The 27,651-nt window shown below is 39.9% G+C and overlaps 1 protein-coding gene across 1 annotated transcript in view; it reads right to left on the bottom strand.

The window, feature by feature from the left end:
- CARF (calcium responsive transcription factor) overlaps positions 1–27,651 on the bottom strand; it is a 50,274-nt gene that overhangs the window by 19,651 nt on the left and 2,972 nt on the right. Inside the window, exons 2-9 of the mRNA XM_065413557.1 lie at positions 24,227–24,348; positions 22,256–22,480; positions 18,907–19,027; positions 13,056–13,185; positions 11,101–11,185; positions 4,426–4,615; positions 1,660–1,780; positions 924–1,067 (exon numbers count right to left, since the gene is read on the bottom strand). Coding sequence (XP_065269629.1) covers positions 924–1,067; positions 1,660–1,780; positions 4,426–4,615; positions 11,101–11,185; positions 13,056–13,185; positions 18,907–19,027; positions 22,256–22,480; positions 24,227–24,337 — 1,127 coding nt within the window. The 5' untranslated portion in view covers positions 24,338–24,348. The remainder of the gene's footprint in view (positions 1–923; positions 1,068–1,659; positions 1,781–4,425; positions 4,616–11,100; positions 11,186–13,055; positions 13,186–18,906; positions 19,028–22,255; positions 22,481–24,226; positions 24,349–27,651) is intronic.

The following is a 27,651-nucleotide window of genomic DNA, read 5'->3' as shown; positions in this document are numbered from 1 at the left end:
TATATAGGTGTTTTATTATGGTTCTTGAAACTGACATTATCTTCACCAAAAATTATTAATGTTCCCTTTTCCTCCCCCCACTCACTATGGTCGTATGCAAATAAGGTAAATGGGTCCAGTACTGCAACCCTTTACCGTGTATAATCCCACTGATGTCAATAGGTCTATGTAGATACATTCTACCCACATGAATAAGGGTTTGTAGGGGGGAAAACCCTTCTTTTGGTCTATCCGTCAGGCTGTTCACAGAAGCCACACCTAGGATTTGTTTATTCACATTTTAAAAATTCTAGCCCAGATCCTTGGCTGTGGATCAGCAATGTTCAGCACAATTCAGCTCGGGGGTGGGGAGGGAGTGTGTGTACATGTGCACAAAGATGGTTTTAAGTTACCTTTGTGCTCCTTTGATCTGGGGGCTACTCTGGTCCCCTGGCGTAAGGAAGAGCAACTGATTTGAGGCTCTGCTACCTCGTGCTGGCTGCCAACAGCCCCAAGGGACTGCTCTGACCACACTCTCCTTCTCTCCCAGTCATGCTCTCTGACAGCCACAGGATGGCAGGTTGTGAAGGAGAAGCCATTACACCAATGTACAGCATCTAAAGATCCTCCCAACTGGGAGTGATCCTCCAATGGTCAGCTGCCTTTGGGGCACAAAGCCATCCAGGTTGGGAGAGGTCTGGCTCATTGTTGGTAACACCCACAATCCTATAACTGCTTCTGTCTGTATTCTGAAGCGTATTTTACATAACTCCCACAGTACAGTATATTACACATTTACAAAACACTTAGGAGTTCCTTGTGAATGGTTTTCTACCTTTTACAAGATATGTTAATGAAGCCCCTTTTAAAAATAGCCAAACAACTGATTTTCCTTCCCCCCCTCACCCCCATTTTTCCAGATAAGAAACGAGTGGAAATTTCACCTGAGGACCCCTCCAGCATCTATAAAGTTCTTCTTCAGCATGTTGAAAGCTTTCTCTTGCTCCATTCTTATGATTTTCTTGTCAATTTTGGGGTCAGTGGGAACTCTATACTCAGGAAACTTTTGAACCTTTTTAATATAGATCCTTCCAAGAAAAACAAAAAAAAAACAAAAAAAGAAAAATCCAGCTTCATTATCCTTCTGAAGGCAGAAACATCAACTATTTTATTTCAGATTATTTTTATTGTAAAGAAACTGCAGGAAACTCAAGCAAAGAGGTTCAAAGGGTGGAGAAGCCCCAGAAGTACTCTAAAGGATTGGTCGGTCAGGTAAGAAGTGAATTAGAAGAGTGCAGAGCCATTCCTGAAACCCAGGAAGTTGACAGCAGAAAGCTCAAGGGGGGATGAGAATAGAGAAGATGCCACTGGAGTTGGATAGGAAGAGGTCTTTGGTGAATGGCAAGAGCTATACATTCCCTGATAAATAGAACTCCAAAATAACAGATTTAGGAGACCTCTCAGATTCTAGCCACATCCACTTTCATGGGAACTTATCCTTCTTCTCTCTAAATGAGCATTAACTCCTACTTGTATAGGAGACAAAGCACAATATATTTATAAATCTATGTCACAACACAGTTACCAGTTAGGTTTCTTGAGATGCAGGCTCTTTTATATCAGTTACCAGCTTCTCCAGACCAGAACCTTGCCATTTTCAGCTTTGTAGCTAATGCTTACCGTGCTGGACAAGTGGCTTTGTACAGCTGGCAGGAGGCATTTTCCGGCTCGCCAGTTTTTTTGGGCTGGAAACCTTTCCTCCTGGGCCCATACTGGCACTCCATCACAATGGCTCTGCTTCCTGTGGACAGAAAGCAACTGGTTCTGTTATTAATTCAAACATCCAACTGTTCCAGCCAGCAGACGACAACAAAAAAAGATTTCTGAGGAGAGAAGAGTGATTTGAAGCACTTATTTTCATTCTCTTCTTGGAAGAACACATGTTCAGGGTTGTGGGTGCCTGAGTTACAGAGTGGCTGCTTTCCCCATACTACTACTCAGCACTTATGGAACACATCACAGTTTCAAAGAACTTTCCAAACTAGCTAATCTTCACAAAACACCTGTGAGGTAGGTAATTAAATATTATCATAGCCATTTTACAGGGGTAAAAATTGAAACACGAAGTTTTGAAGCCAGATTCTGCCACCTTTACTCATGTTTAGCACCAGCACTTTACACAATTAGTAGTCTTATGGGTGGGTTATTTATTGAGTAAGTTGCTCGTACTAAATGCAAGTCGAGGTGACAGAATCTGGTTCTAAATTATACAGCAAATCAAAGGCACAGCTGAAATCAGAACTTGGGAGTTCCTTACTTCTTGTGCCGTATTCAGTTCTTTAGCCTTGCTGCCACTTGATTTCTTACAGGTTATTAAGGTTTGTGTATTTGATTCCAATTTCTTCTATTAACCAATATTATATCAACATGGTACCCAATATAAATATTACTGTGCAACAAAGATAGATTTCCACAACATTTGTGAAAACTTCATTAGAGTAATTGGTTTCTTTTATTCAGACATATGGCAAAGAGGAGTGAAGTAATAGAGGTAGCATGACAGAGCTGGGAAGGGAACCATTATTTGTTTTGAAGAACATTTAACTTTGTTCCCCAGCACCTACCGTTCATAATCCAAATACTTTAGCATCCTGATTTTTAAATACTATTTTCTAGCTTTGAAACAGATGCGTTTATTGTGTCACACTGCTGAGATATGAGCTGATTCTAAATGATGATCAATAATATTTTGCATGAGCATGTGACATTAAAATATCAACGCAAATAGAGATGCTATTCAAAAAAGGAACCAGATGATATAGTGGACTAGAGCACTGACTTTTCTTACTGGAAATCTGGGAACAACCATTGGCTTAGGTCACTAATGAAAAAGAATTTGGTAGTTTCAGCCTCGTCCTTGCCTGCATGCATGACAAAAATAATTTGACGGGACCCTGATTTTACCAAGGTCTCATGTGTCCAAAATCTTACTAAAATCAGGGTTTGGATATTGAAACTTTCTGTTTCACAATACAGAATGTTGGCCAGCTTCTTCAAAGCTAACTGGTTCAGCAGAAGCAGAGGCAGGCCAGGGACTGAAGAACAACTCCACTTATGCAGAGATTAGAAACTCCACAAGAACAGCACTTCAGTCCTGCACAGCTCAGGACCTCTGCAGGCTTGAAACTCTACTTCTATAGGTTTCAGAGTAGCAGCCGTGTTAGTCTGTATCCGCAAAAAGAACAGGAGTACTTGTGGCACCTTAGAGACTAACAAATTTATTAGAGCATAAGCTTTCGTGGGCTAAGTGTGACACCACAGCAACATAACCGATCTCAATTAACTAGAAAGTCAAGTTAACTGGGGTTTGGTAAATCAGGGTTCCATTTGAACCCGCAGCCTCTGTTCAAAAGAAGTCTAGGTTTTTAATAACAGGGGTGTTCAAACTAGAAGTAAAATTCATGAGTAGAATAGTGTGTACAAAGTATATACAGTGCTTCCTTACCTCTCTGTCTGGCCAAAGCAGGCAATATTAAAACCAGGCTAAATTAATCCACAATATTTTTTAAAACAAAATATTAACTGAGCATGTTTTTACTCTCACTCTCTCTCGGAGAATCATTTGTTAAGCTAATCTCACAAGTTGCTAAAAAGATCTAGTGTCTCTTGGGGTTGGGGGGAAAAAAAGCTTGTTTTTCTGGATTTGTCCTTTAATATATTCTTGCACCTCTTCATAGCTGAATGGCCTTAGCTTTAAAATGGGTGATGACATTTCACTTTTTCAGTTACTTTCAGCTCAAACAAATGCATCCTGCAGTCAACCATGTATCGTATCCCATAGGTTCCATTTAATCAAGAAGAGACTTGACCCGTTTCACATCTAAAATTCACACTCACGCTCATACACTACTCGCTTTATGACTCAAGCAATATGAAATCACAAACTGGTAAAGTCTACATATTTATTTAGAAGAGTCATCTCTCTGGTTAAGTTTTCTGAAAAATTTTTTTAGAGTGATTTTAAATACCTTATAGGTTCCTACTGCCCAAGGTTTTCAGCAGGATCCCCAGAAACATTAGTAATGTTGATGGATCAATCCCTTACCACCCTCATGAAAACTTCAATGTCCATACAGAGCAGACAGGACCCTCATCTTTAAGTCCTCATTCAAAAGATGCTTACGGTAATTAACCTAACTCTAAAGGATGAAGGGCTTGAATCACTCACATTGTAACATGAACCTGTGTTCCAGGGAATCTAAATGTTTCAAACTTGGGCTTAGACCACTAAGCCATCCTTTCCCAAGTTTGTGCCTTGATTTTACCAATGCCTAGTAACATTCTGCCAGAATACTAAGGTATAGCTTCATGAGGGTCCTTCTTTTGGCCAACTGACTAGTGATTTTGAAACTTTGAAAATAATTATTAAAAAAAAAAGTTAATTACCTGCATTGATAAAAGGGATCCCATCATATGGGACATACTGAGATTTCCACATCAACCGTGTGGCGGGTTTGGCTGGGCTTGGAGACTGGCGCGTCCCCCACACACTTTGTGTTTGCTGCTTGTGTAGCGTTAGAACACTCTCTAATTCTGTCTCGCTCACACAATAGCCGCGGTACGAGTCCCCAATTTTCTGCATGGAAAGGAGGTGAAATAATAGGATTATTCACCAATCTGACTGCTGTCGGTACCCAAGAAAATGAATGCAGTCAGGGACTCTGGCATGGTGGCAGGCGAGGAGACTTGTCTGAAATGCTTTGTGCACTGGTTGCATCACAACCAGATTTACCATAGGGTCTAACACAAGACCAGCCTTCAGTGAGCTCATACCACAGGTGTTTGTCAACAATCTGAGATCGTAAGTAAAATACTCTGAATGTCTGAGCATTGGTCCATTATTATAACACAGTTATCTACAGTATAACCCAGTTTCTAAAGGTTTTGGAGATATCCAAAACCTTCCAAACACAAATACATTTTGGGTAGGTGAGGGAGCAAGGCATGCAATCAGGAGTTGTAACTGACCTTCCATTAACTGATGTTTAGGTAAATGGGGTTAGTCTCTATTACCAAAAGACAGAACCAAATGAGTTCCTTTATCCTGGACCATTCCCTTCATTTCAGACTTTTCTACTAAAATAAATACTTATTAAATGTCAGTGCATTTTAGAAAATATTTTTGGTGACCTGCTGGTCACATCTAAGAGAAGGAACAAATAATTCAAGCAGAGTTTCTTTCACACACACCAGTCACAGTCACTTGCATGCCATCTTGCATCACATCTCCAGCTGACTACAACAGACCTCTGTGGGCTCAGTGCTAAAAGTTCTTCACACTGACTCCACTTGACTTTTGTTGTTGGCTAACTGCTAAATGTATTAACTTAAAACAAGCGAATTCACACCTCAGCACCTCACGCAGCATCCAGACTCTGCAGGTGGTCATCAATGGGCTTCATCTATACCCCAATCCACCAACCAGGAAACAGATGAGAAAACCACAGAACGGAAAACAAATGCCATACAGCACATGGAGGGAGGGATGGGGCGGATGCCAGCTGAGATGCTACAGGTTCTCTGCAAACCATTCTGGAGCAACTTGAAAATAAATACAGCCTCTTTGGGCTGCAGGGCTGGAAAATGTATGTGCTAGAAAAACTATAGTAGCAGATACTTTGCTAGATGCCAGACACAGAAAGTGAGCACATTAAAACCCTTATAAAAGAAATGATTCAGAGTGGAAAGATGTAACCAGACTTTCAGAAAAGTAGATGATACCATAGATTTTTAAGATGAAAGCTGAAAAGGGCCCAATGTACATAGTAAACCCACTGATGGAAGTACATTTTGTGACTGATAAGGGAGACAGAGACAGAATAAAAAGCAGCAGCAAGAGCGCTACTGGACGTTAAGAAAAACCAAAACACGGTAGTGTTTCACTTGACGTCTTCATTCCCCTGATGTTTTTCCAGCCTCTCAGACAATAATAACTTGGCTCCTTTGCAAGTCTATGATTCCATGTTTTGAGCCAAATTCAACCCTGGCAAAAGTAGATGCAACTCCACTGAAGACAATGGAGTTGTGCATACTTACAATATAACTGAATTTGGCCCAAATGATATATCACTAAGATTTGGCGTGAGTGCACATGCTTGCAGAGCAAGAATAATAGTCTTTATTACAAATTTTGATTATCTTTAGAATTAAAAACACAAAATTAAAAAAAAAATGCAGAGTTGATAGAGTGAAAAATAGGATGGACTGAATCAACCATGACAGCAGAGAAGTAGGGAAGTAAAGCAACTGAATTGGATCTGAAGATAGCTAAATCACTGACTCTCAAGAGCATAAAAGCAAAAGCCTTGGAAAGTCTGGTTTTTAAAAATACATGTTCTGAGAGTTCTTGAGGAGGCTGAAGACCCAGACAGAAACACTAGGTAAAATTCTCTCTCTGCAACATTAACATTAACTTTAAGGGAGTTACTCTACGCTGGTGAGTACAGAAAATGTACTGGGTCTTTAGCTATTGGAAGAGCTCCAGGCACAACTTAGAGAATGGGAAGGCAAAATGCTCGTTGCTATTTCTAGCTGCAAGGACAGAAGAGATTTTGGCATCTGCCAGAAATTAAAAAAAATCTGCTCTGCGCAGGTTGTTAACTCAGAGCACAGGTTTGAGAGCATTAAACCAAATAGAGAACATTTAGTTTTCTCTGGAGAAAACATTCTTGAAAAAAACACATCAGAGAAAATACATTCACTCTATTCTCGGCAATGAAAACAATGGTTACATATAATAAAAACACATTTATTTGGATTCTTTCTTCCACTAAACACCTGATCAGGAAAAAATGATGAAGAATTACACAATGGATTGTGATTTTGAGATCATCATCATTTAACAAGTAGCAGCCTTGTACTTGCTATAATTCCCGCCCCCAATTACTTTATTTAAGTGCTTTATTTATTGGGGGGGGGCAGGCTCTCTTTTTTTAAAGTGTTACTTTAGACTTTATTTATTATTTGATCGGGCTAAGTTAAGAAAAAGTTTCACACAGAATTTAAATATTAAAAAGATGGCTGTTATCTGCTATACACACCTTCTTATATTTATTCTTAATCTTATAATGTAGATTAGGCATACCAACACAAGATAATTTTCTACTCATGTTCCCACAATGGTATACGTCCATCACAACAGTAAAGGTGCTCATGCATTCTTACCAGAAGGTCATGAAAACCTGCTCTGAGCTGATTTGCCTGATGGTGGCAGGAATGCCTTCCATTTGTATGTTTATTTTGCTTAGCTCTGAAACTGGTAATATTACCTTGTATTTAGTCTTGTATGTTTCACTCAGTCAACATTCTAGTCTACACTAGAATATAAAATACAGAACAAGCTGATACAATTAAACATATGCCCCACAACCACTATCATCAGGCAAATGCCTGAAAAAAAACAAACCCAACCCCCTGCGCCATGCTGGTCAACAGATTTGGGTTCTGTGAGACCAATGAGGGAAACAACTTCTAGAGAAAAAGGACCTCCATTGAGATTCCTTGCCTCCAGCCCTCCTCTACATTCAAATCTTAGGGATTTCTTAGCTCAGACACCCAAGGTTGAACTCAAACCATCACAGTGTTACACACAGAAAGAGGAAGTCTCAGGTAGCCTGGACCCAGACCACATAAGGTTCTGCTGATCATACTAAACATCTTGAATTGCATGTAGAAGTGAACTGGAAGTCCATCATTACTGCAGAAAATTGGTGCAATGTACTCCCTGCAGCCAGTTCTGCTATGTAAGTGAATAGCTGTATTCTGCAACAGCTGAAACTTCTGCACCTTCAAGAGTAGCTCCACCTACAGCACATGGCAGCAATCCAATCTGACGGTCAAAAAGCTATGAGGCTAGTTAGTAGAAGGATGTCTAGTGAGAAATACAGTAACTTTACAGTAAAAGTTTGCAATTGCCTAGCCAAACACGGATGATAAATAATTGGTCTTTTGGGCCAATTATGCTACCTGGGAAGCCAGGTGCAGTGAGGTTATCCAAACGAGCATCAGATTACACACCTCCTTTACAAAAGGCAGGAACAGGTCTTCAATAATGGGAGCAAATACATCACCACCACACTTTCCAGAGGCTTCCTTAACCAGCACCCCATCTTATTCTCATTCAAGCCCCTACGTCTGCCAAGTACAAGGACAATGGATACGCCATCCTAGTGAGGTAAGACAGGCCTACAGTTGTATGTTGTAAGTTGACGGCCCTATAGCCCAAATAAAGTCAGTCTCCCACCGCCGCTTTACTTACACATAGAACAGAGTATTTTTCTCAAAAAGGGGCCTTCAGATGGATGATCAGTTGTCTTATATCAACCCCTGGGATCTTTCTGAGAGGAAATAATGGAACCACAGGAAGCATGAACCTATCTGCTCCAGTCATGGTCCACAAGTGAGTCAACAAAAGCTTGCACAACTGTCCAATGAATCTGGCTTCTAGGAATGCTGTGAAGTGTTCAACATCCTGCCACCCAGCCGAAAAGGCACTTCGTTAATTCAGCCCATCAAAAATCCTTTACTGTAAATTATAATCCTTCACTTAAAAAGTAAGCTTCATCAAAATGTCTGCTCCGATTCACCTCAATGAAGTAAACTCCGTAGCTTACCTGGGCCATTTAAATGCACAGACAAAGCTTGTAGTTTTGCATAAGTGATGTGTGATAAGTTGCCTGAACAGAACAGATGTAGGCAGAATGGCTCAGCTAGGCACAGGAGAAGCATGGTCAGCAACAGCCCTTAATGCTGACTTTGGAAAGGTGCAGCTTTTGCTGCTCTGTGCTTATTGCCAGACAGACATCAGTCCTACAGTCATGCACAGGAGCTGAGGCACTGACTGCCTCACCTTCTTGAGCTGCGGAATGCTACTGGGTCCTGAGCCTAGTGCTCAAGGGAACAACAATTTTGTACTGCAGTCAGCTCCTGCACAAGCACAACAGGTAAAGCCCCCATGTGCTATTTTCTCCCAGGGCACCCATGCAGGCGCTAACATTGTTAACGTTCAGTTTGTCCTGAAAAGTGACTGAAAAAGTGGAATTCTGGGATACTATGTTTATTGTCCCCAGTGTGCTCAGCTCAGCTGAGAAGTAAAGAAGAGTTTTCTCTAACTGCCAGCCCAGCAAACTTAGCTCGGGTTCTTTCCTTCTAACATATCGCCAGCAATAAAGGGTTCCACAGGACAAGCTCGGCTAAGTTACATCTGAAAACCCCAGATTATGCCCTCAATGCCACCTGTGCAATCCAATGGGCTTGCACAGTATAACCGACTGGAACTTAGTAAAACAATTCTGCTGATGATACACAAGAAGGAATGGAATTCAGCTCATTCCTGCTCTCCAGGGCTAACAAGAATAAAAAGCAGTAAAACAATAAAACTTATTTTTGTTACTAAAGGGAACAACACGTCTCTGAATAGTTCCGTGGAGCAGTGGAGACCAGATCTTACATTCTCACTATTCAGAGTAGAACTGGCACTTTAAACGGAAGCAGTATTTTTTTCTTTTTCTTACAATATTAGAACATTAAATGCTATATGAATGCAGATCTTACGGTTATGAATTTTAACACAGTAGGTGAAAACGTGAAAGGGGACTAAGGGACTCAGGGACCTAACCCCCATTGATCTTCAAATAAAGTTTTATATAAAATAAAATACTTTAATAAATGATTAACAGATGTTACGCAGATGTTACAGTTAGGAGCAGCATGTGTGATATAGATGGCTATAAGCACAATAGAAGGGATTAGAGATGATTATCTGCAACGAATTGACCTGTTGGACTCTAACAGCTGATTAATCATTTATTAACCTGTTATAAGCTATGTATAAATGGAACCTTAATATGAAGTATGACCAAAAATTCTATCCCCAAATGATATGAGAGCTTTAACTTTGCAATATCCTAACAAGATTAACTCACCCATGTTGTACATACTGCACATATTTTTAACAGTCAAATTAGTAATCAAAATTAACGTTCAATATGGTAAAGTTTACATTACCAATTTCCTGGCTTTTGGGTGTGTATATCAATATACATAATACTATATTAACACTTGCATGTGATAAATAAGGTCTTATCTGTGTTTTTTAATTAGTTTACAGATTATTTGAAGGTGTGCACAGAGAGGAATTTTAAATTGCTCAGGAATTTAAAATCAACTGATGTCTACACGTGTCAGCAGCATCACATTTAGCCACAAAGTGACATTTCTGCAATCAGACATTTGACAGCTTAAGAATATGTAGTTCTCAGATTTAAAAGCTGCTGACTCCTGGTTTAGTTAAAATGGCATGCTAGGTGGAAAGTTTAATTTAAACCGACTATGTAAATTCTGTGGCATTTATCATGGTGCAATGCTTGCACTATATAAATGGAAATAAAATCATTTTATGGATTTTTTTAAAAAATAACTAAGGGTAGGAAGGGGACCAGTCAGGTTTATAAATCTAAAGAATTTTCTATAACAAAATTAGCGGCATATGGGAAAGCTAAAGGAAAAAATATTCACTTCAAGGAAGAAAAATAACTGATAATATGAGAAAAGTCCTTTGATGAATGAGAGAAACAAGTACATATTGTGGTATCTGGGATAGAAGACTATTAAGTAAAGTTGTGTGATTTTATTAAAATATAAATGCCCTTCTGGAATGTTGATATTATGGTACCTTTACTCTCGTAGACTAAGGGTCTGATCCTGCAACCAGGCATGGACCCTTACTCTCAATAGCAATCCCATTGAATTCAATTCCTATAAGACTACTCATGAAAGTAAAGTTACAGGCACAGTTGCAGGCTTGGGCCCCAAGAAAGAAATTCTCCAATTAATGGATTGTTAAATGCAATCAAATGAAGCACTGTCCTAGTACAAACCACTGAGGTTTGCACAACACCCAAGAATGGCTATAAAGCACTTCCACTTTTTAAAAGTGGTAGACTTTTTTATTTATAGCACTGTGAAATTTAAAATGCAAATAATCTACATAACTAAAATTTTTATTCTGTGAGTTTCTTAATCTAGATGAACTGAGTAGAATTAGGATTGTTTGCAGCCCACCTCGCAGTTCCTGAGACGACGGGCCCACGTAGGAGTGTTTGGGGGCAGCGGCTGGAGAGGGACAGGAAAAAGGTCTTCCACTATCCTGAAAAATAATGCAATAAACATATAGACAGATAATCAAGAGAGTGACATCAAATCCAAAGTAAAGGCAATATATGAGTCCCTTTGTCAATATCCTTGTATTATGACTGCAGATAACTTTTATTGCCAAACTGTAGATACGGTAACAACACCTGTAACTGACAATTATCTTTAGAAACTTATGAAAAAATTCATTCTCAGCATGACTCACAATTACTGTAAAACTTCACACAATGCCATATTTTAAAACGCCACTCTCTGGCTTCTGTATTCTCCTATTTAGTTGGGTCGCCTAATTCAGCAAAGCACTTAAAGAAGAGACCTGAGCACTTAAGAACAGACCTGAGGAAGAGCTCTGTATAGCTCCAAGGTTTGTCTCTCTTAGCAACAGAAGGTGGTTCAATAAAAGATTTACCTACCCACCTTGTCCTCCCCCAAAGCTCTTAAGCACATACTTAAAATATAAGCCATATAGCTTCCTGATAAAAATCACAGCTAGAACACTGTTAAAACAGACTGGTGGAGTTTGTTAAAGATTCCAGTATACAAGGAAGTCCATGGTAGAATTCTGGAGCCTACACTGACATCAAATACATGTTAAATGTTACTTGTTTTCAAATATAGCAATTCTTAAATTATTGAAAACAGCTACCAAAAAGTGCTTCATGTGAGCATCATGGGGTCCCTACACGAAGGGTCACATTTTGTTTCTAACTCCCTAAATCCATCAGGATCTGTCTACCATTCCAAGAATTCCAAGACCCAAGTAAATCACCTACTGCCAACACAAAGAGCCCTAAAATCCAGCTACAGATATGTTTGGCTTTCAGGACATTTATTTTCCTGCATAACATCTCCAAAAACTTACATTCAAACGTCTGTTCACAAAACATTTTTACTACATTTTAGAGACATCTTCAATATAGTCAGTTTGCAAAACAACATTATGCTGCAGTGATGGTGACCTAACATGTTTTCTTTCCCACCAAATCCTAATGTAAGAAGGCAGGCTCACCAAAGAGGGCACATACGAAATAAAAGGTCAAAATTACAATTTGTAGAGATTTTCTCTTTTTAAAATAAAAATTAATTATATGAAAAGGAATCCTAATTTATTCTCAACTAAAAGCAAAGAAACATAGTGTATTGTTGTATTGGAACCAAAAGGATATAAGAAAAAAGTGAGAAAGTAGCTTATTTCTAATTTTAAGAAATTGTGCTGCATTAATATACTTTTCAAAGGTCAACTATAGGAAAACTCTGTTAGCAAAGATTTCTACACAGAGTTCTCAGAAGAAGCCCAAGGAGTTTCCCCCTGAACATCAGCTGAAATAGGGCTTTCCCATTGACACCAACAGTTTCTCTGTACCTAACTGACTCTGAGTTCTTTCAAATTCCATTTTAAGATTCAGCTCTTCTCTTTGGCCTATAATTCCTAATAAACAGCCTCCCTCCCACATAGCAAATACAAGAAACTTTACTCAGATTCATGATTTCCCTATGCTCAGTCACTGAGTCACTTTCAGATCTCATTTACACCAGTATTAATCTGGAGTAACTTCAATTATTTAAATGGAATTATTCTAAATGTACACCAATATGAAATCAGAATACATCCCACTGTCTCTGGAATTTAGATATTTTACCCCTCTTCCCAGGGCAGTGGCACATCTACAGCTGTTCCCTGCATGATATATTGCAGCCTACAATATGTCATTCAATAGTATTTACAGACTGCAATCACTTGTGGAGAGTTCTATAATAATTTTGTAATAACAATTACAAAAATGAACTGAAATTGACGATCTGACTAATTGTATGTGTCTGTGGTGCAAAGTGATATTTGATCTGCTCTTTACCTTCTCACCTACCTGGTTGTTGTCTTTTTGGACACTGTGAGAGATGCTTGGGGATGAAGTATGTAACTGCTTGTACTGTCCGCGATAGCAGCCACTGCTACTGTCTGCAAGTTCCCGTCACTGCGTTTCTCTTCTGAAACATCTTTGGGGGGAAAAAAACCAAACCACCCTCCTGTTTAATAACTGCACAAAGAACGGGGAAATGACAAGTTATGATTTATTGTGATCTGTTGGAAAAGCAAGCATTTTTGCACATGAAATAAAGGAATGGAGTGGATGGCAGATTATAGAGAAATCAAATAATTATGAATGAATAGTGATGATTTATAAAATGTAGGAATATGCATGCAAATACATCATTGATGTTATACTGTTTCACCTTTGTAACTCCACTATAGCAGATAAATCCCTACATGATTAAACAAATAATTACAACAACTTGTAAAATAATCTGTCCTACATTTTCAAAAAATCTATATCATTGTTGAAGTCTAACCCTGTTGGCTACAAATTACACCTCTATTCGCTTTAATATTTTCAACAAGGGAGGTTTAAGACACTAAAATCTGTTTCACACCTAATCAGGAGCAAACAAATGGGTACGCCCATGCCTCAGGTCATTCCATCTAAGCATGCAAGGGCATCTTCAACATACAGTAAATGACTAATCCTAACGGATGTATGCACTGCAGTTGTAGCTGTGTGGGTCCCAAGATATTAGAAAGATAAGACGAGGCTTGCAGTTTGGAAGGGACAATGCCCCTCGGCCCCCACAAACCACGCCCATGATCATACTTATCACCTATATAGTTCTTTTAATCTTCAAAATAACATATTACCACAAATTAATCATTACGTCCCTAGTAAAGTACGTTTTTATTACTACCCATGTTATACAGCTAGAGAAATTGAAACAGCAAAGGTATTAGTCCAAGACCACAGAGAGACTCAGCATCAATAGTGGGATTATACTTCAAGAATCTGATTCTAAGTCCATTTTTCTTTACTGAAAAATGTAATGGTTATTCAATAAATAGTTAGGATAAACGTTTCATCTATGTTTGATCTACTAACAGCAGTTAGTACACACAGCAAATATTCCTAGATTGAGACACTTCCAAATTGTCTGCAGTTAAAGGAAAATTTGAAGAAAAAACGTGAATGTAATTAAACCAGTGTTTGTCGGAGAACGAAGACAAATTCTTGGTAGATGTGGTGCAGAAATCATTCACATAGAAAGGCCTGTGGATGTTTGTTAAGGAGTATCTCTTTATGAAATTCTGAGCAGCAGAACTTGTCTCTGAAATTTGGGATAAACAGATAAAGCCTCGTGTTCAGCTAAACTTACAAGCGAACTATCAAATTTTTGAAATTCCACTAGGTGCCTAAATTGTTCTTAAGAAAACAGCAAGCTTATCCGCACATGCAATGGTGTGTTTCATTGCACCTTACTGTGTGCTTAAAATGTATTCTTGATATATCAAAAGGTGAAATCCGCCTGGCCCCATGAAATCAATGGCAAAATAATTTTTCTTCAGTGAATACCCTAAGTACTCCGTGTATGTGGCTTCAGAGTAGATTTTTTTTTTTTAATTTCCATTGTCTTCACTGGTCTGTGGATCAGGCCCATAATGTAAAAGCACCACTTTTGGCATCATTTACTGCTTTGAAATGAGTTACCTCACTTTTATAAATTTAAACAATATAACAATAACTTCAAACTGGCAGTACCTGCTAACAGACTTGTCTGACTCAGCACAAACATTAATACTTTTTTCCCAGTAGAAAGTATTAAAGTAGATGTTAAACATTTTTAAGTGTAACATCCCAAAAGTCTCAATTTGGAAACATAATAAAATCCTTTTAAAATTTTTGAAAACCCCAAACATGTAATTATGTACTGCTTTTCTCTGTTCTAGCAGACTATGTTACAAAAGACAAACAAAATAAAGAGCACACCACCAAGCCCCAAGATACTCAGGATTTTATTAACATCAGGAAGGAAGCCAGCTTCTGAAGCTTTCTTTGTTTTTAAAATAATGGTTGAGGGGTAGGCTGGTGACATTGTTTTTTAAAAAAGGTCTGCCATAGGAAAGTTTCCTGAAAGTTGAGACTCCAGTGAAAGTCACTTTTCAAATGTAGGACTATTTTAAAAAAAGTCAAAATCAATGCTATGTACTGTAATTGAAATGTACTGTTCTCATAGCCTAGCTAAAGAGCATAGACTGCTACCTACTCAACACAAAATTCAGATAAATTTGTTGATGTACAGTGTTAAAGTTAGGAGGGGAGGCTCTCTGAGTATTTGCATGCACAGAGGAAGGCTGGACTAGTAGTTCGGGCATCAGCGTGGGACTTGGAGATGTGCATTCAATTTCCTACTCCACTGCAGATTTTCTGTGAGACACTGGGTAAGTCATTTGCCCTCTCAGTGCTCTGCATTACTCTGCGAAACGGGGATAATAGCACTGACCACCCTCCTTCCCTCCCTGGGTTTCTGTGAAATGCTTTGAGATCTACTGATGAAAAGCCCCATATTATTAATTATAAGATTACATAAAACTAGTAAAATGCAGATAATTTCATATCCAGGGCTATCAAGACCGGGGCGGCTCTAGGCATCAACAAAGCAAGCAGGTGCTTGGGGCAGCCCATTTGCAGGGGCGGCAGGGATCCAGCATGGGAGCTGAGAACCAACAGGGGGCCCTGGGAGCTGTAGTTCCTTGGTTAGCTCCCTGCCTATAGAGCCAGCCCTAGGGAAAGAACTACATTTCCCAGCATTCCCTTGGCCACTACCAACAGGAAAGAGGAGGAGGGAGTGAGGAAGCTGAGACCTCATGCTGCAGCCTGCTGTGAATGGAGAGCTGCACTGGGAAGGGCAGGGATACCATATTTTAACATTCAAAAAATAGGACACTCCATGGGGAGGGAGGGTGGCCCCACCCTGCCACCATCCACTCCCTCCAACTACCCCCCACAGAAACCCCAACCCATCCAACCCCCCTGCTCCCTGATCATCCCCTCCCGGGACCCCTGCCCCAACTGCCCCCCAGGACTCCATCCCCTATCTAAGCCCCACTGGTCCTTGTCCCCTGATTGCCCCCTCCCGGGACCCCACCACCATCTAAGCCTCCCTTCTCCTTGTCCCCAACTGCCCCCTCCTGAGACCCCCCCCAACTTACCCCCTAGGACCCCACCCCCTACCTGTCCCCTGACAAACCCCTGGGACTCCCATGCCTATCCAACTGCTGCCTGTCCCCTGACTGCCCCCCCAACCCCCTGAACCATCTAACCCCCCCTTCTCCTTGTCCCTTGACTACCCCCCCGGAACCCCCTACCCCTTCTCCAACCCCCCAGCCCCCTTACCGTGCCACTCAGACCAGCGTGTCTGGCTTCGCGCAGCGCCAGACACGCTGCTGCATACATGCTGCCGTGCTCCCCTGCGGAGCCACAGCCCCCCCCAGCACCTGCCTTCCAGATTTGAACACCTCAAAATTCAGGAGTGCTCAAGCTCAGTTTGGTCAGCTGTTACTTCATTTCTCCCAAATCAAATATACTGATCCACTGTAACTTGCTGTAGAAAAAATAGAATAAAATTGAGCAAGAAATGCTTCCCTGTGGTTATTAGGTCTGGAATTGCTATTTTCAACAGCCATTGCCTTTTGTTTATTTGTTTAAAAGGAAGACAGTGATATTGCATTGGCAAATTCCCCATAGAAAGAAAGAGTGGAACAAAAGAATAATAAAGGCACCTCAACTTTTCCTCATTTATGTAGGACAGTCTTATAATATGCATCCAGATATCCTCCAATCACACAAGCTGAAAATTGTTCCACTTTACTGCAGTTCTGTAACCATATGGGAACCAATCCTGTCGGTGTGTGTGTAGGGGAGAGCCCAGGGCTGGGGCGGCAGAGGGGTGCGGGTCGGGGGGGGGAGAGCCCAGGGCAGGGGTTGCGGGTGGTTGGGGAGAGCCCAGGGTTGGGGCAGCAGGGGGGGCAGCGAGGAGCCCAGGGCTGGGATGGGGGACAGCCAAAAATTTTTTTGCTTGGGGCGGCAAAAAACCTAGAGCCGGCCCTGATCAAGACAGACTCATTGGCAGCGGACATCTGCTTCAAATGGTACTGTCAAGAGAACAGAACGCACAGGAAATAACATTCCAAAATCTTGACTAAAAAAAGTCATTATGCCCCAAAGCTATTTATTCACTACTGGCAACTTCATCCGCTTATTCTTGTGGGAATGATGCTGAGGGTGCCTCCAGAGATTTTATTGTTACTGGGTCTGGGGTTCCTCACTGATTTTTCACAGATTTTTTAGAATTATGGGACTGACCCAAAGCCCTCTGAAGTTAAAGGAAGCTTTCCATTTACTAAAGTGGGCCTTGAAGCATGCCTTATATGTGGACCACAGATACTTGTTCCTTCAGAGAAGGAGCAGAAGCCCCTAACTGCATAGATAGCCAGGAATACGCAAATTTGGTGACATACAATGTACCTGAGGAAAGTGAAAGATAGACATGGAATCTATTTTGGCTCTACCTAGGGTGACCAGATGAGAGGAACAAAATATCAGGACACATGGGGGGGAGGAGGGGCCCACTGGCAAAAAAAACCAAAAAACGGAGTGCCGCCGGCGGAGCAAAAAAAACAACAACACAAAACACCTTGGTCGGGATGCAGGACAAAGAACTAAATATCAGGACAGTCCCAATTTTATCGGGGCATCTGGTCACGCTAGCTCTGCGAATGCCCACTTAAGTTTATGGGATGGCATGGGATGTAAACCAGGGCAGAATTTCACCCTCAATACCTCCACTTACCCATACTACATCTCAAATGGGCATAATATGTAATACTTATTTCACAAGGATCTTGTCTCAACTTAAATAACATTTGTAAAGTGCATGGTGATCTTCAGATGAACAGTGCTGTAAATGCAAATACCATATATACTCGTTCATAAGCCAATTTTTTTTTAGCAAAAAAAGGGAAGTACCAGAGAAGGGGGTTGGCTTATGAACGGGAATAGAGAGGGAGAGTTGGGACACAGCCCCTCCCCCCAACAGAGGGAGCAAGGAGTGGCAGCAGAGCCAGAAGGGAAGAGGCGTGGCCAGAGTCTCTCCGCTTCTGGCCACGCTGCTCTCCCCCCAGCCTCCGAAGCAGCTGCAGCTCCAGGGCTGGCAGGCTGCAGCCATGCCGCTCGGCCCCGCTCCCCAGAGCGGGCTGTGGCTGAGCCGCCCGGCCTGCCGGAGCACACTGCGGTCATGCCACCCGGCCCAGCCTGCCGGAACATGCTGCGGCCGCGCCGCCCAGCCTGCCGGAGCAGCTCCAGCCAGGCCAGAGACATCTAGATAAGGTGGGAAGGGATGGGGTGGGGAGAGTGTGGGGGTCCCAGACTAGGGGTGGGGTCATGTGGGGGGTTACTCCCCTGACTCCCAGCTTCTCCCCCCAAAAAAATTTCCCCACCAGTTGCTGTACCGGCCCGTCAGGGTAAGCAGCTGGCGCACCGGGACACTTTGTTTACTTAGTTTACCTCCGTGCCTGCGGACGCTCGTGGCAAAGAAACCATCTCTGCCCACCAGAGGCTTATCCTGATGGCCCGGGAGCCAAAGTTTGCTGACCCCTGAATTATAGGGTCGGCTTATGAACGGGTCATAAAAATTTTCCATTTTTACTTATCCATCTTGGGGGGGTCAGCTTATAAACGAACCGACTTATGATCAAGTATATACGGTATTTAGTATTATATCTACAATATTAATTGAAGGAAAGGGGAAATAAAGAATTCATAAAGTTGGATCATTTGATATGTGTTTGGCCACAAGAACAGACAACCCTCAAGTCCTACAGGTAAAACTCACCCTGCGTGCTGGTGACATCCAAAAGTTGCCCTTGAGGAATAATCACTTGTGCCATTCCTGGCTGGGTCGAAGGAATTACATGTAGCACCTGTCCATGTTCTGACTGGCTGGCAACAATCATCTATTAAAATAAGAATTAAAAATACTTTGTAATACTAACTATATAGCATGATCTGGTTAACCAGTTTTCAATGTCATTAGCATGTTTTGGTTACTACCAGAATAATAACTACCTTTGAAATTGTTTTACATTTGCAGAGTAATTTGATTTTACTGTATGAGAAATTTGAGGGTTAATGATGGAAGACAGTCCATTTTAACACTCTAAAATACCGTATGTGTCATTGATTTCTAACTGCTCAAAACCTTTTAAAAACTTAACATTTATTAAGCTAAAAATAGAGAGAAGCAATTGTGATTTTGTTCTGACATCCAAACAGCCTTGTTTGAAACTTTGAACACTGCTACCAGCTCTATTGAAAAGGATTTTAAAAAAGTGTATTCACTATCTGAAACTGAAAATCATTGCTGTTTCCCTAAATTAAAGTTATAGTCACGTATAATAACAAGTACAAAATATATCAATTTCCTCAAATCTATAGTCTTGTAAAACTGCTGTATACCGATATGACATATTATGGAAGAGCTGGAATTAGAAAAGTTTCAGGATATTCTACAGGAAACCTGGCAAACCAAATTATTTTCTTTTTTGTAGATATTCTCTGAGGTAATAAATAGTTTTAGACTGTGAAAAAAGGTAAGCCCTATCTAATAAATATTCATCTTCTGTTTCTAACTTTTTTTTTTTGGTTGGTGTCTGGCTTTTTAAAAAAAACGAACACACACACACACACAATTTGGATGAGCAAGGTGTCTTTTTAATTGTAATTTTCTGTAGATGTACAATATATGCCAGTGAAAAACTTCGGATCAATTATTTATTTTTTTACTTAAAAAAGAAAAGAAAATGTAAGACTTGTGAGCCATTGTTATATGCAAATTAATCAGGGGAGAAAGGTAGAAGAGGTATATCATTGGCTGACTTACCGCTGATGCCATATGTGACTTTGCACTCCATATGATTTCTGAAAATATGCTTGGAATGTGAATATAATGTAACGAATATGCTTCATGCAAAAGTTCTCTTGTAAGGCATTATTACAAAGCTTATAATCTACTGAGTGTGTTCATCCTATTTGTGTGAATGTATCATTCTTGTATCTGAAGCTAGAAATATGAAGTATTATTCTGAAGTCCTATTGTAATTATGCAAAGTGTGGGCCATTAATGGTGTTTCAGAATCTGGATGGCTCCCATTGACCAGGACAATTGGTTGTAAATGGCTCTGTTTACTTGTAAGCCTTCCTGTGAGTCAGGCCAGAAAGAATGGAGGCTTGGAGTCTCACAGGACATGTGACCATGTCACCTGGTACTGGAATCCATCTTAAAACTGGTGCTTTTCCATTTAGAAGGAAGGGTTGGAACCCAGAGAGAGACAAAGGATTCCCGCCTTGTGCCAAAGATATAAAAGGGGGTGGAAGAGAACAAAGGGGGCTGAAGTCATGAGAAAACCCCTAGTTACCACCTGAGCTGGAATTAACAAGAACTGTACCAGGGGCAAGGATTGGGCCCAGACTAAGAAGGAGTCTAGTCTGTGAAAGAAGCTTATTGGAACATCTCTGCGGGTGAGATTTACCCTGTATTTAGTTTCTTAAATGTATTAGGCTTAGACTTGCGTGTTTTGTTTTATTTTGCTTGGTAACTTACTTTGTTCTGTCTGTTATTACTTGAAACCACTTAAATCCTACTTTTTATACTTAATAAAATCACTTTTGTTTATCAATTAACCCAGAGTAAGTGATTAATACCTGGGGGAGCAAACAGCTGTGCATCTCTCTCGATCAGTGTTATAGAGGGCGAACAATTTATGAGTTTACCCTGTATAAGCTTTATACAGCTGAGCAGTTTTTGGTTAAAGTCTTCAGCTTTGGGGGTGTGGACCAGACCTGGGTCTGTGTTGCAGCAGACTAGCATGTCTGGCTCAAGAAGGCAGTGTTCTAAGCCCCAAGCTGGCAGTGGAAAACGGGCTGAGTGGTAGTTTCAGCACATCAGGTAACAGTCCCAAGGGGGTCTCTGTGACCGAACCTGTCACAGTGGCATAGTCGACCAGGATCTGTGCACAGCTGATTGCTTTGAGACACTGGTAGTGATTTTAAGTGAGTTTTAAGTGTGCTGGCTGGAGAACAGATAAAGTGATTACCGGTTTGTTATTTTCTGTTTGCTTATTTTCGGTAAGGGAAATAGGGACAGAAAAGTAAGCAAAATAAGTAAGAGTGAAGATGAGAAGAAGCTAGAACTACACAGGTTGCAAATTTCCCAGAAGACTGAACACTGGGTGCTGGGAAAGTCCCTGTTAACTAAGAAGCCCCTGAGCTCAGTGGATCTCAGATTCAGTGAACTGCAGTGAGGTGTGGCCCAACCTCTAGGTCTGTGCTGAAGCTGACTGGAGTGTCTAATTCAGCAAGACGGGAGTGGAGGGATGCCTGTTCTGGCAGGAGGGCTGTTCTCTGTGGTATCCCAGCTCATCGAGCAAATGGAAATTGATGTGCAATTTGCCCAGGAAAAGGCTGCCATGAAGGTAGAAGCAGCCAAACAAAGGGCTGCACACCAGCAAGCACTGAACTTAAAACACAAAAAGATTGAAGCACAGAAAGATGCTCAGGAGGAGAAGAAAAGAGAACTGGGTAGCAAATACCCTGTCCAAAAAAAAGGAATTTTAGATGTACTACCTCCGCCATGGACAATGTCCAAGTCTCTGACAGTAAGTTCAGGAGGAAGGTGTGACATTGCACTCCATATGCTTTCTGAAAATATGCTTGGAATGTGAATATAATGTAACTGGAATATGCTTCATGCAAAAGGTCTCTTGTAAGGTATCATTACAAAGTTTATAATCCACTGAGTGTGTTCACAATTACCAACATTCAGCAAAAGTGGCTCATAGGGTAGCAGTAGAGAGAAGAGGAGGAAAGAATAAGCAGTAAAGGGGAGAAAGAAAAATGGGAGCATTGAGGACTGTTCCCACTGTGAGATGGTCTTCTATATAGTTTGAGAATATGATGGAAGCACATTAGATTTTTATGAATTAAAGTCAGTATTGGCTTAACTCAGGATCTGGAGACCTGAGCAGAGGCAACTGAGAACTAAATAAACCACTCTGAAAAGCATTATCTTGTTCCCAGCGTCTGAAACATTTTCATATAGAAACTCTAAACCACTTCAGGACATTGTCCTTAACATTGTTCCTCTTTTGTGAGCTCAGCAGGTGTATGGTTTTATATGTACTCACCATCTGTGTACTGGAATCCCCTAGTGACTGTAGTTCATATAGAGGCTGGCCATTCTGGTCTACCAGATGGAACTCTTCTGTGGAAAGAGGTTGAGCCTGGGATAGCTGCACTGGTGTATTCGATGACACAGATGAATTGTCTGAAACATGCACTGTGATAGGCAAGACTGCTGGAGAGTCATTCTGTTCAAATGATGGATCCCTGGAATCCATGCAGGTTAGATGCTTTTACAGGGAAAAACAATGAAATATACTTTAATCTTAGTATCAACTTGTTATTTCTATTTTAAATAATAATTTAAATATATTTTATACATTACTTGCTACGTTTCATTCTCATAGAGAACTTTCCGCCCAAGTGTTCAAGTGTCTATTGGCTAGTGATTTTATTTTCTGTTCCTGCTTCCATGATGAAAATATTATTTTCTGCCTCCTAAAATAATCAACCTCTGCTACGGTGAAGCAAAACCCCATGTACCCAAGACTTGCTTCCAAAAATAGTTAGATTTCAAAATAACATGCTTGGATCCACCCAGAAGACTTAAAACCAAGTAGGAGGGCAAAGATTTAAAAGGAAAGGGGGGGGGGGAGGGGAAAATTAGCGAATATAATTTTTTAAATCTCTAACCATTTTTAATTCAAATGTCTTAAAAATCTGTAAATATGCTACTTGAGTCTCAAATCAATACTTTTTCATTTTTGGCTGTTAATAGAACCACAACATAGAAGTTGACATAGTACCTTTGTCAAATTTTACATAAGAATATGAAGCATGGAGGCAGTACAAAAAAGCAATACAATGCATACGCTCCATATGGCAAGACTGAGACTCAATGGGCTATGTAAACATCTCTTAAAAATCTATACTTATGATCTCACCAAACCTGTCAAACTTGGCCTAAGGGTATAGCACATCCCATTTTTGTTTGGGAGCTATCAGTTGAAGCTAGGACGCTTCTGCACTATTAGCAATCTGGGTACACTCAGAAACAATACTAGACTGAAGGGAAAATATGTGTAAGAACTCCAAAGTAGACAGCTCTCTTGTAAGAAACCCATATGATGGAGTGTTTTAATATCATCTGAACAACCTAAAAAGAAGAGTGGAATTTGCTTAACTTTTTCCAGAAATCACACATTCATTATTTTCTGAACCTTTATGACCTAATCACTAGTACAACAGAAAGTTTGTTAATGACGAATTCTAATAACTGGAAAAATGTTTCTATGTTCTATATGCAGGTCAGAAACTGGCCACATAGCATGAAAAATCTAGTACCCATTGTTGTACTTTCAGTAGACAAAAGATTTGTGGCTTGGGGCCTATAAATAAATTAGAGTAACGGCAATGAATGAATGGAACTGTTTGTTTTAAGATACACCGTATGGTACAGGGTACATGATCACATTGCCAAAAGAATGATTTTAAATTGTAGAATTAACTAAGAAACACATATGCATGTTGTCTGGATTAAAGACATTTTGATTAGAAATAGATAACTACAGCCAAAATTCTCACACCTCAGTACCTAAAGTTAGATTCCTACATCAAAATGTGCACAAATATATGCAGCCTGATTTTTATAAGTGCTGAATACCTGCAGCTCCCACTCATTTCAATGGGTATTTCCTTCAGTGAAGGAAAATCTTTCAATAATTTTTAAAATTAAAAAAGTTCATACAAATACACCCATTGAAAGACATGAAGTGTTTGTATGTGATTTTCTAGCTTTGCTATCAGAATGCAAACTGATGAGAATCCCGCCAGACATTCACTCATTCCAAATTAATCTGTATTAGAAATCAATGTAAAGACAGTAGTACATGTTGTGTAAAGCCATTGTGAAATAATGAGAGAAAAACAGATTGCTTATTGATGTGCAGGGTAAACAGATTATCTTTATGTTGTAGACTCTTCACAGAGGATGGAAAGAAACCAGCTTCACAGTGATGTCCCAACTAATCTCTCACCTGAAACACTTGGTCATCGGTTTCTGACTCTCCTGTACTATTACAGTTGACTACCAGTAAGTCATTAGATGTTTCCATGCTGATGTCATGGTCAACTCCATTTTCTTCCATTACAGGGCAGCCTGGAAAAGTCACAGTACTTTAATTCAGCCTCCCATCCAGGATGTACTTTTACCTCAACCTATAGGTCACTGCATTTATTTTTTATTATTTTTAAATGTAGATCTTATGAACTTAGGCAAAGCCTCATCCCATTTGAAATCAATGGCAAACCTCCCATTGACTTCCATGGGATTGTGAGATAGCCCTTACTTCATAAGGTGCCAAAACCTGACATATCTTTATTCAGTTCTCACCCAAGAAAAATGTCAATTGATTTCTACAGGATCATGGATAGGCTCTTACTGCAAAAAGTTTTGCTTTAGTAAGACTGGCAGATTTTAATCCATTGTTTGTGCATATATGTAGTTTTATACAAAAAGTGACCATATACATTTATATAATTAGTGCCTTTCATCCAGAGGGATCACGAAAACACTCTATAAAAATTTCACTAATGGATTTTTTACAATGAACACACAAGAATTGCTTCACCCATCTCTGACATGCAGCCAACTCTGGAGTGAAATGCAACAACTATTTTAGAGTAATACTTAACAACAGTGTCAGAATGAAGGCAAACATCTATTCTGTTAATTTACCAGGGGCATTTTTAGGCAGGAAGAGTGCAGTTACCCAAACTGGAATTTGGCCAGGACCAGGGATGAACAGAAAAAGTGCCAGAGGCTTTTAGAACTTCAGTTGTACCTCTAATTCCACAGAAGGCACCCCCAGCAGCAGTTTCCCAGAACACAACATTCAAGCATACAAAGAGAAGTGATACCTACCACTTTCTGCAGGACCTAAGTTTTGCCTGGATTGAGCACTTTTTATCTTATGCAATGACCGATAGAACACCAAGTGAGTTAATTCATTACATATGTTAAAGTGTACCACAGACCATGAAATATACATGGCATAAAACAAGGCCATCTTTGTAGAAGAAATTTTAATTTTGGTATCCAGATTTTTTCCAGAGTTTTTCCCTCAAATAATTTTCTTTTAATAAGAAAAAGTATTCCATGGTTATTTAGCTTGCATATTGTACAAGCTTTACACATTCCATCAGTTTCAACAGTGCAGCTGATAAATTGCCGTAACTAGACCTATTTGGCTTTGCCTTTCAGCCTCTATTTCAGGGGTCGGCAACCTTTCAGAAGTGGTGTGCCAAGTCTTCATTTATTCACTCTAATTTAAAGTTTCGCGTGCCAGTCATACATTTTAATGTTTTTAGAAGATCTCTTTCTGTAAGTCTATAATTAACTAAACTATTGTTGTATGTAAAGTAAATAAGGTTTTTAACATGTTTAAGAAACTTCATTTAAAATTAAATTAAAATGCAGAGCCCCCTGGACCGGTGGCCAGGACCCGGGCAGTGTGAGTGCGACTGAAAATCAGCTCGCGTGCCGCCTTCGGCACGTGCCATAGGTTGCCTACTCCTGCTCTATTTCCTTCATCAGCAGAGCTTCCAAGTTCCATCAGTGTAGCTGGTAAATTATTTGAACAGAAATATTCAGCCTGTGGAGCACACAAGTTCGTCTGGCTAAGCCACACGAGATGGATGGAAAAGGAAAGCCTGACCTATTTGGCTTTTGGAGCTAAGTGAATCATCCTTCAGAGATAAATTCTTCCAATGCATTTGAACAACATTCTAACTTCAAACATTCATATCTTTAAATTTATTTAACCTATCTTCATCAAACTTGGATTTTTTTAAATTCTCAATTACTATACAAAATGACAGGTTCCTAATTTCTAGTATCTACCATGTTTAAACCAGATCACAGAGGGAAAGCATTTCCCCCCCTCAACACTCCCATACCTCCAAAATATTTGAAAACAGTTAGCTTAAACTTTCAAAATAATTTCACTTGTGGGGCTGAGACCAAATATGGAAAGTTTCAGCCACAGATACGAAGAATATCAAGAGCAACAGAAAAAATTGATTGGAAATTGAATTTTATTATTAAATGTATTATTAATCTCTCTAATAAAAATAGTAAAATAGGGTATTTTAGTCTAAGCAATACAATTTAGCCTTTTGAGAAAAATTAAGTGCACTGTCTGCAAAATGGCTTTCCAGAGATGTAATTTTAATATCTCATTTAGGAGTAAATAAATATTTAATAATAGATTACAAAATAATAGTTGCTATTAGGTTCTTCAATTCAGACAGTTCAGTTATACACATGTTGAAGATTTTGTCTGGGTCAACTAGTATACCCAAATAACTCCCTCTCCCTTTGATGCAGCATTTACAAATCTGGAGTAAAGCTATCAAATATATCTGGATTCTTTAAAATACATCTGGATTATTTAATATATACATTTATTTTATATTATACATTTTATAGAATGTTGAGAATGAAGTTCTATTTTCATATTGGTTCCTCTATCGGCCTTTTTGTGTGTGTATGAATGAATTTAATGTTTCTGTAGTGCTGGATTGAAAGCAGAACTCTCTGCAGGTGTGTCAGATAGGTACCGCACAAACATTTGCAGTACCCTGCCAATAGGCCTCAGCTCCACCTTGTAGGGGTAGAAGTTTATAGCCAATGACTATGTCTATAGTATGAAATTTTAAAATTTACCACTGTTGCTATCACTGGTTCAGTTCTATAGATACAAACACTGGCATGTGGAAGTGCGAGCATAGGCAAGGTGTTGACTGGCATCAGCGTTTTAAACACTGAGAAATATATACCTGTTCTGAGAAGGGAGACTTAAAATAATAGCTACCACCTAGAATCCAGTTGTATGCTAGTTCTCCCAGTTGGCAGTGAAGCTGAACCACTGTAGCTTTGATGAGACTTTTTAGTGAAGGGGAAGAAAAGCCTAGGGTAGACAGAGACAATGCCCATTCAGTCCTTTATTACTCTGATGAGACTATGGTCACCAATAGTGGTGGTTCTTTTAGTAATGTGCTGTATGTTCTTGCCAACTACTTTGAGATCAGCAAACTTATTTTGCGTAGGACACCAAACTCTAGAGAGGGACTGGGAACCAGCAAGATGGAGGTGAATTTTTTCCTCTTTACAGACCAGTTAACCCTCAGCAGACTACAGCTCTGAGACCAGTACTGGGACCAGAACACACTATCCAGTATTTTTATAAGAAGCTCTTACTGTAGTCAGAACACTATTTTTAAAAATTTTATGATAGGTTTATTAATTTTTTCAACCAGAATATTTTATAATTTATTTTGTGTATTTTCTTTTTTCCAACACTTCAGAAATGTATATGACATTTTTAGGTATCGATTAATAGAAACAGTAACCTAGACATAGCAAGCAATGGTTCCCAATGTGTGGCACTTCCAGACTGAA

This window comes from Emys orbicularis, chromosome 11 (genome assembly GCF_028017835.1).
Source record: "Emys orbicularis isolate rEmyOrb1 chromosome 11, rEmyOrb1.hap1, whole genome shotgun sequence".
Taxonomy (NCBI): Eukaryota; Metazoa; Chordata; order Testudines; family Emydidae; genus Emys; species Emys orbicularis.
Note: the sequence above shows the minus strand (reverse complement) of the source record. Positions and strands in the feature narration are given on the sequence as shown.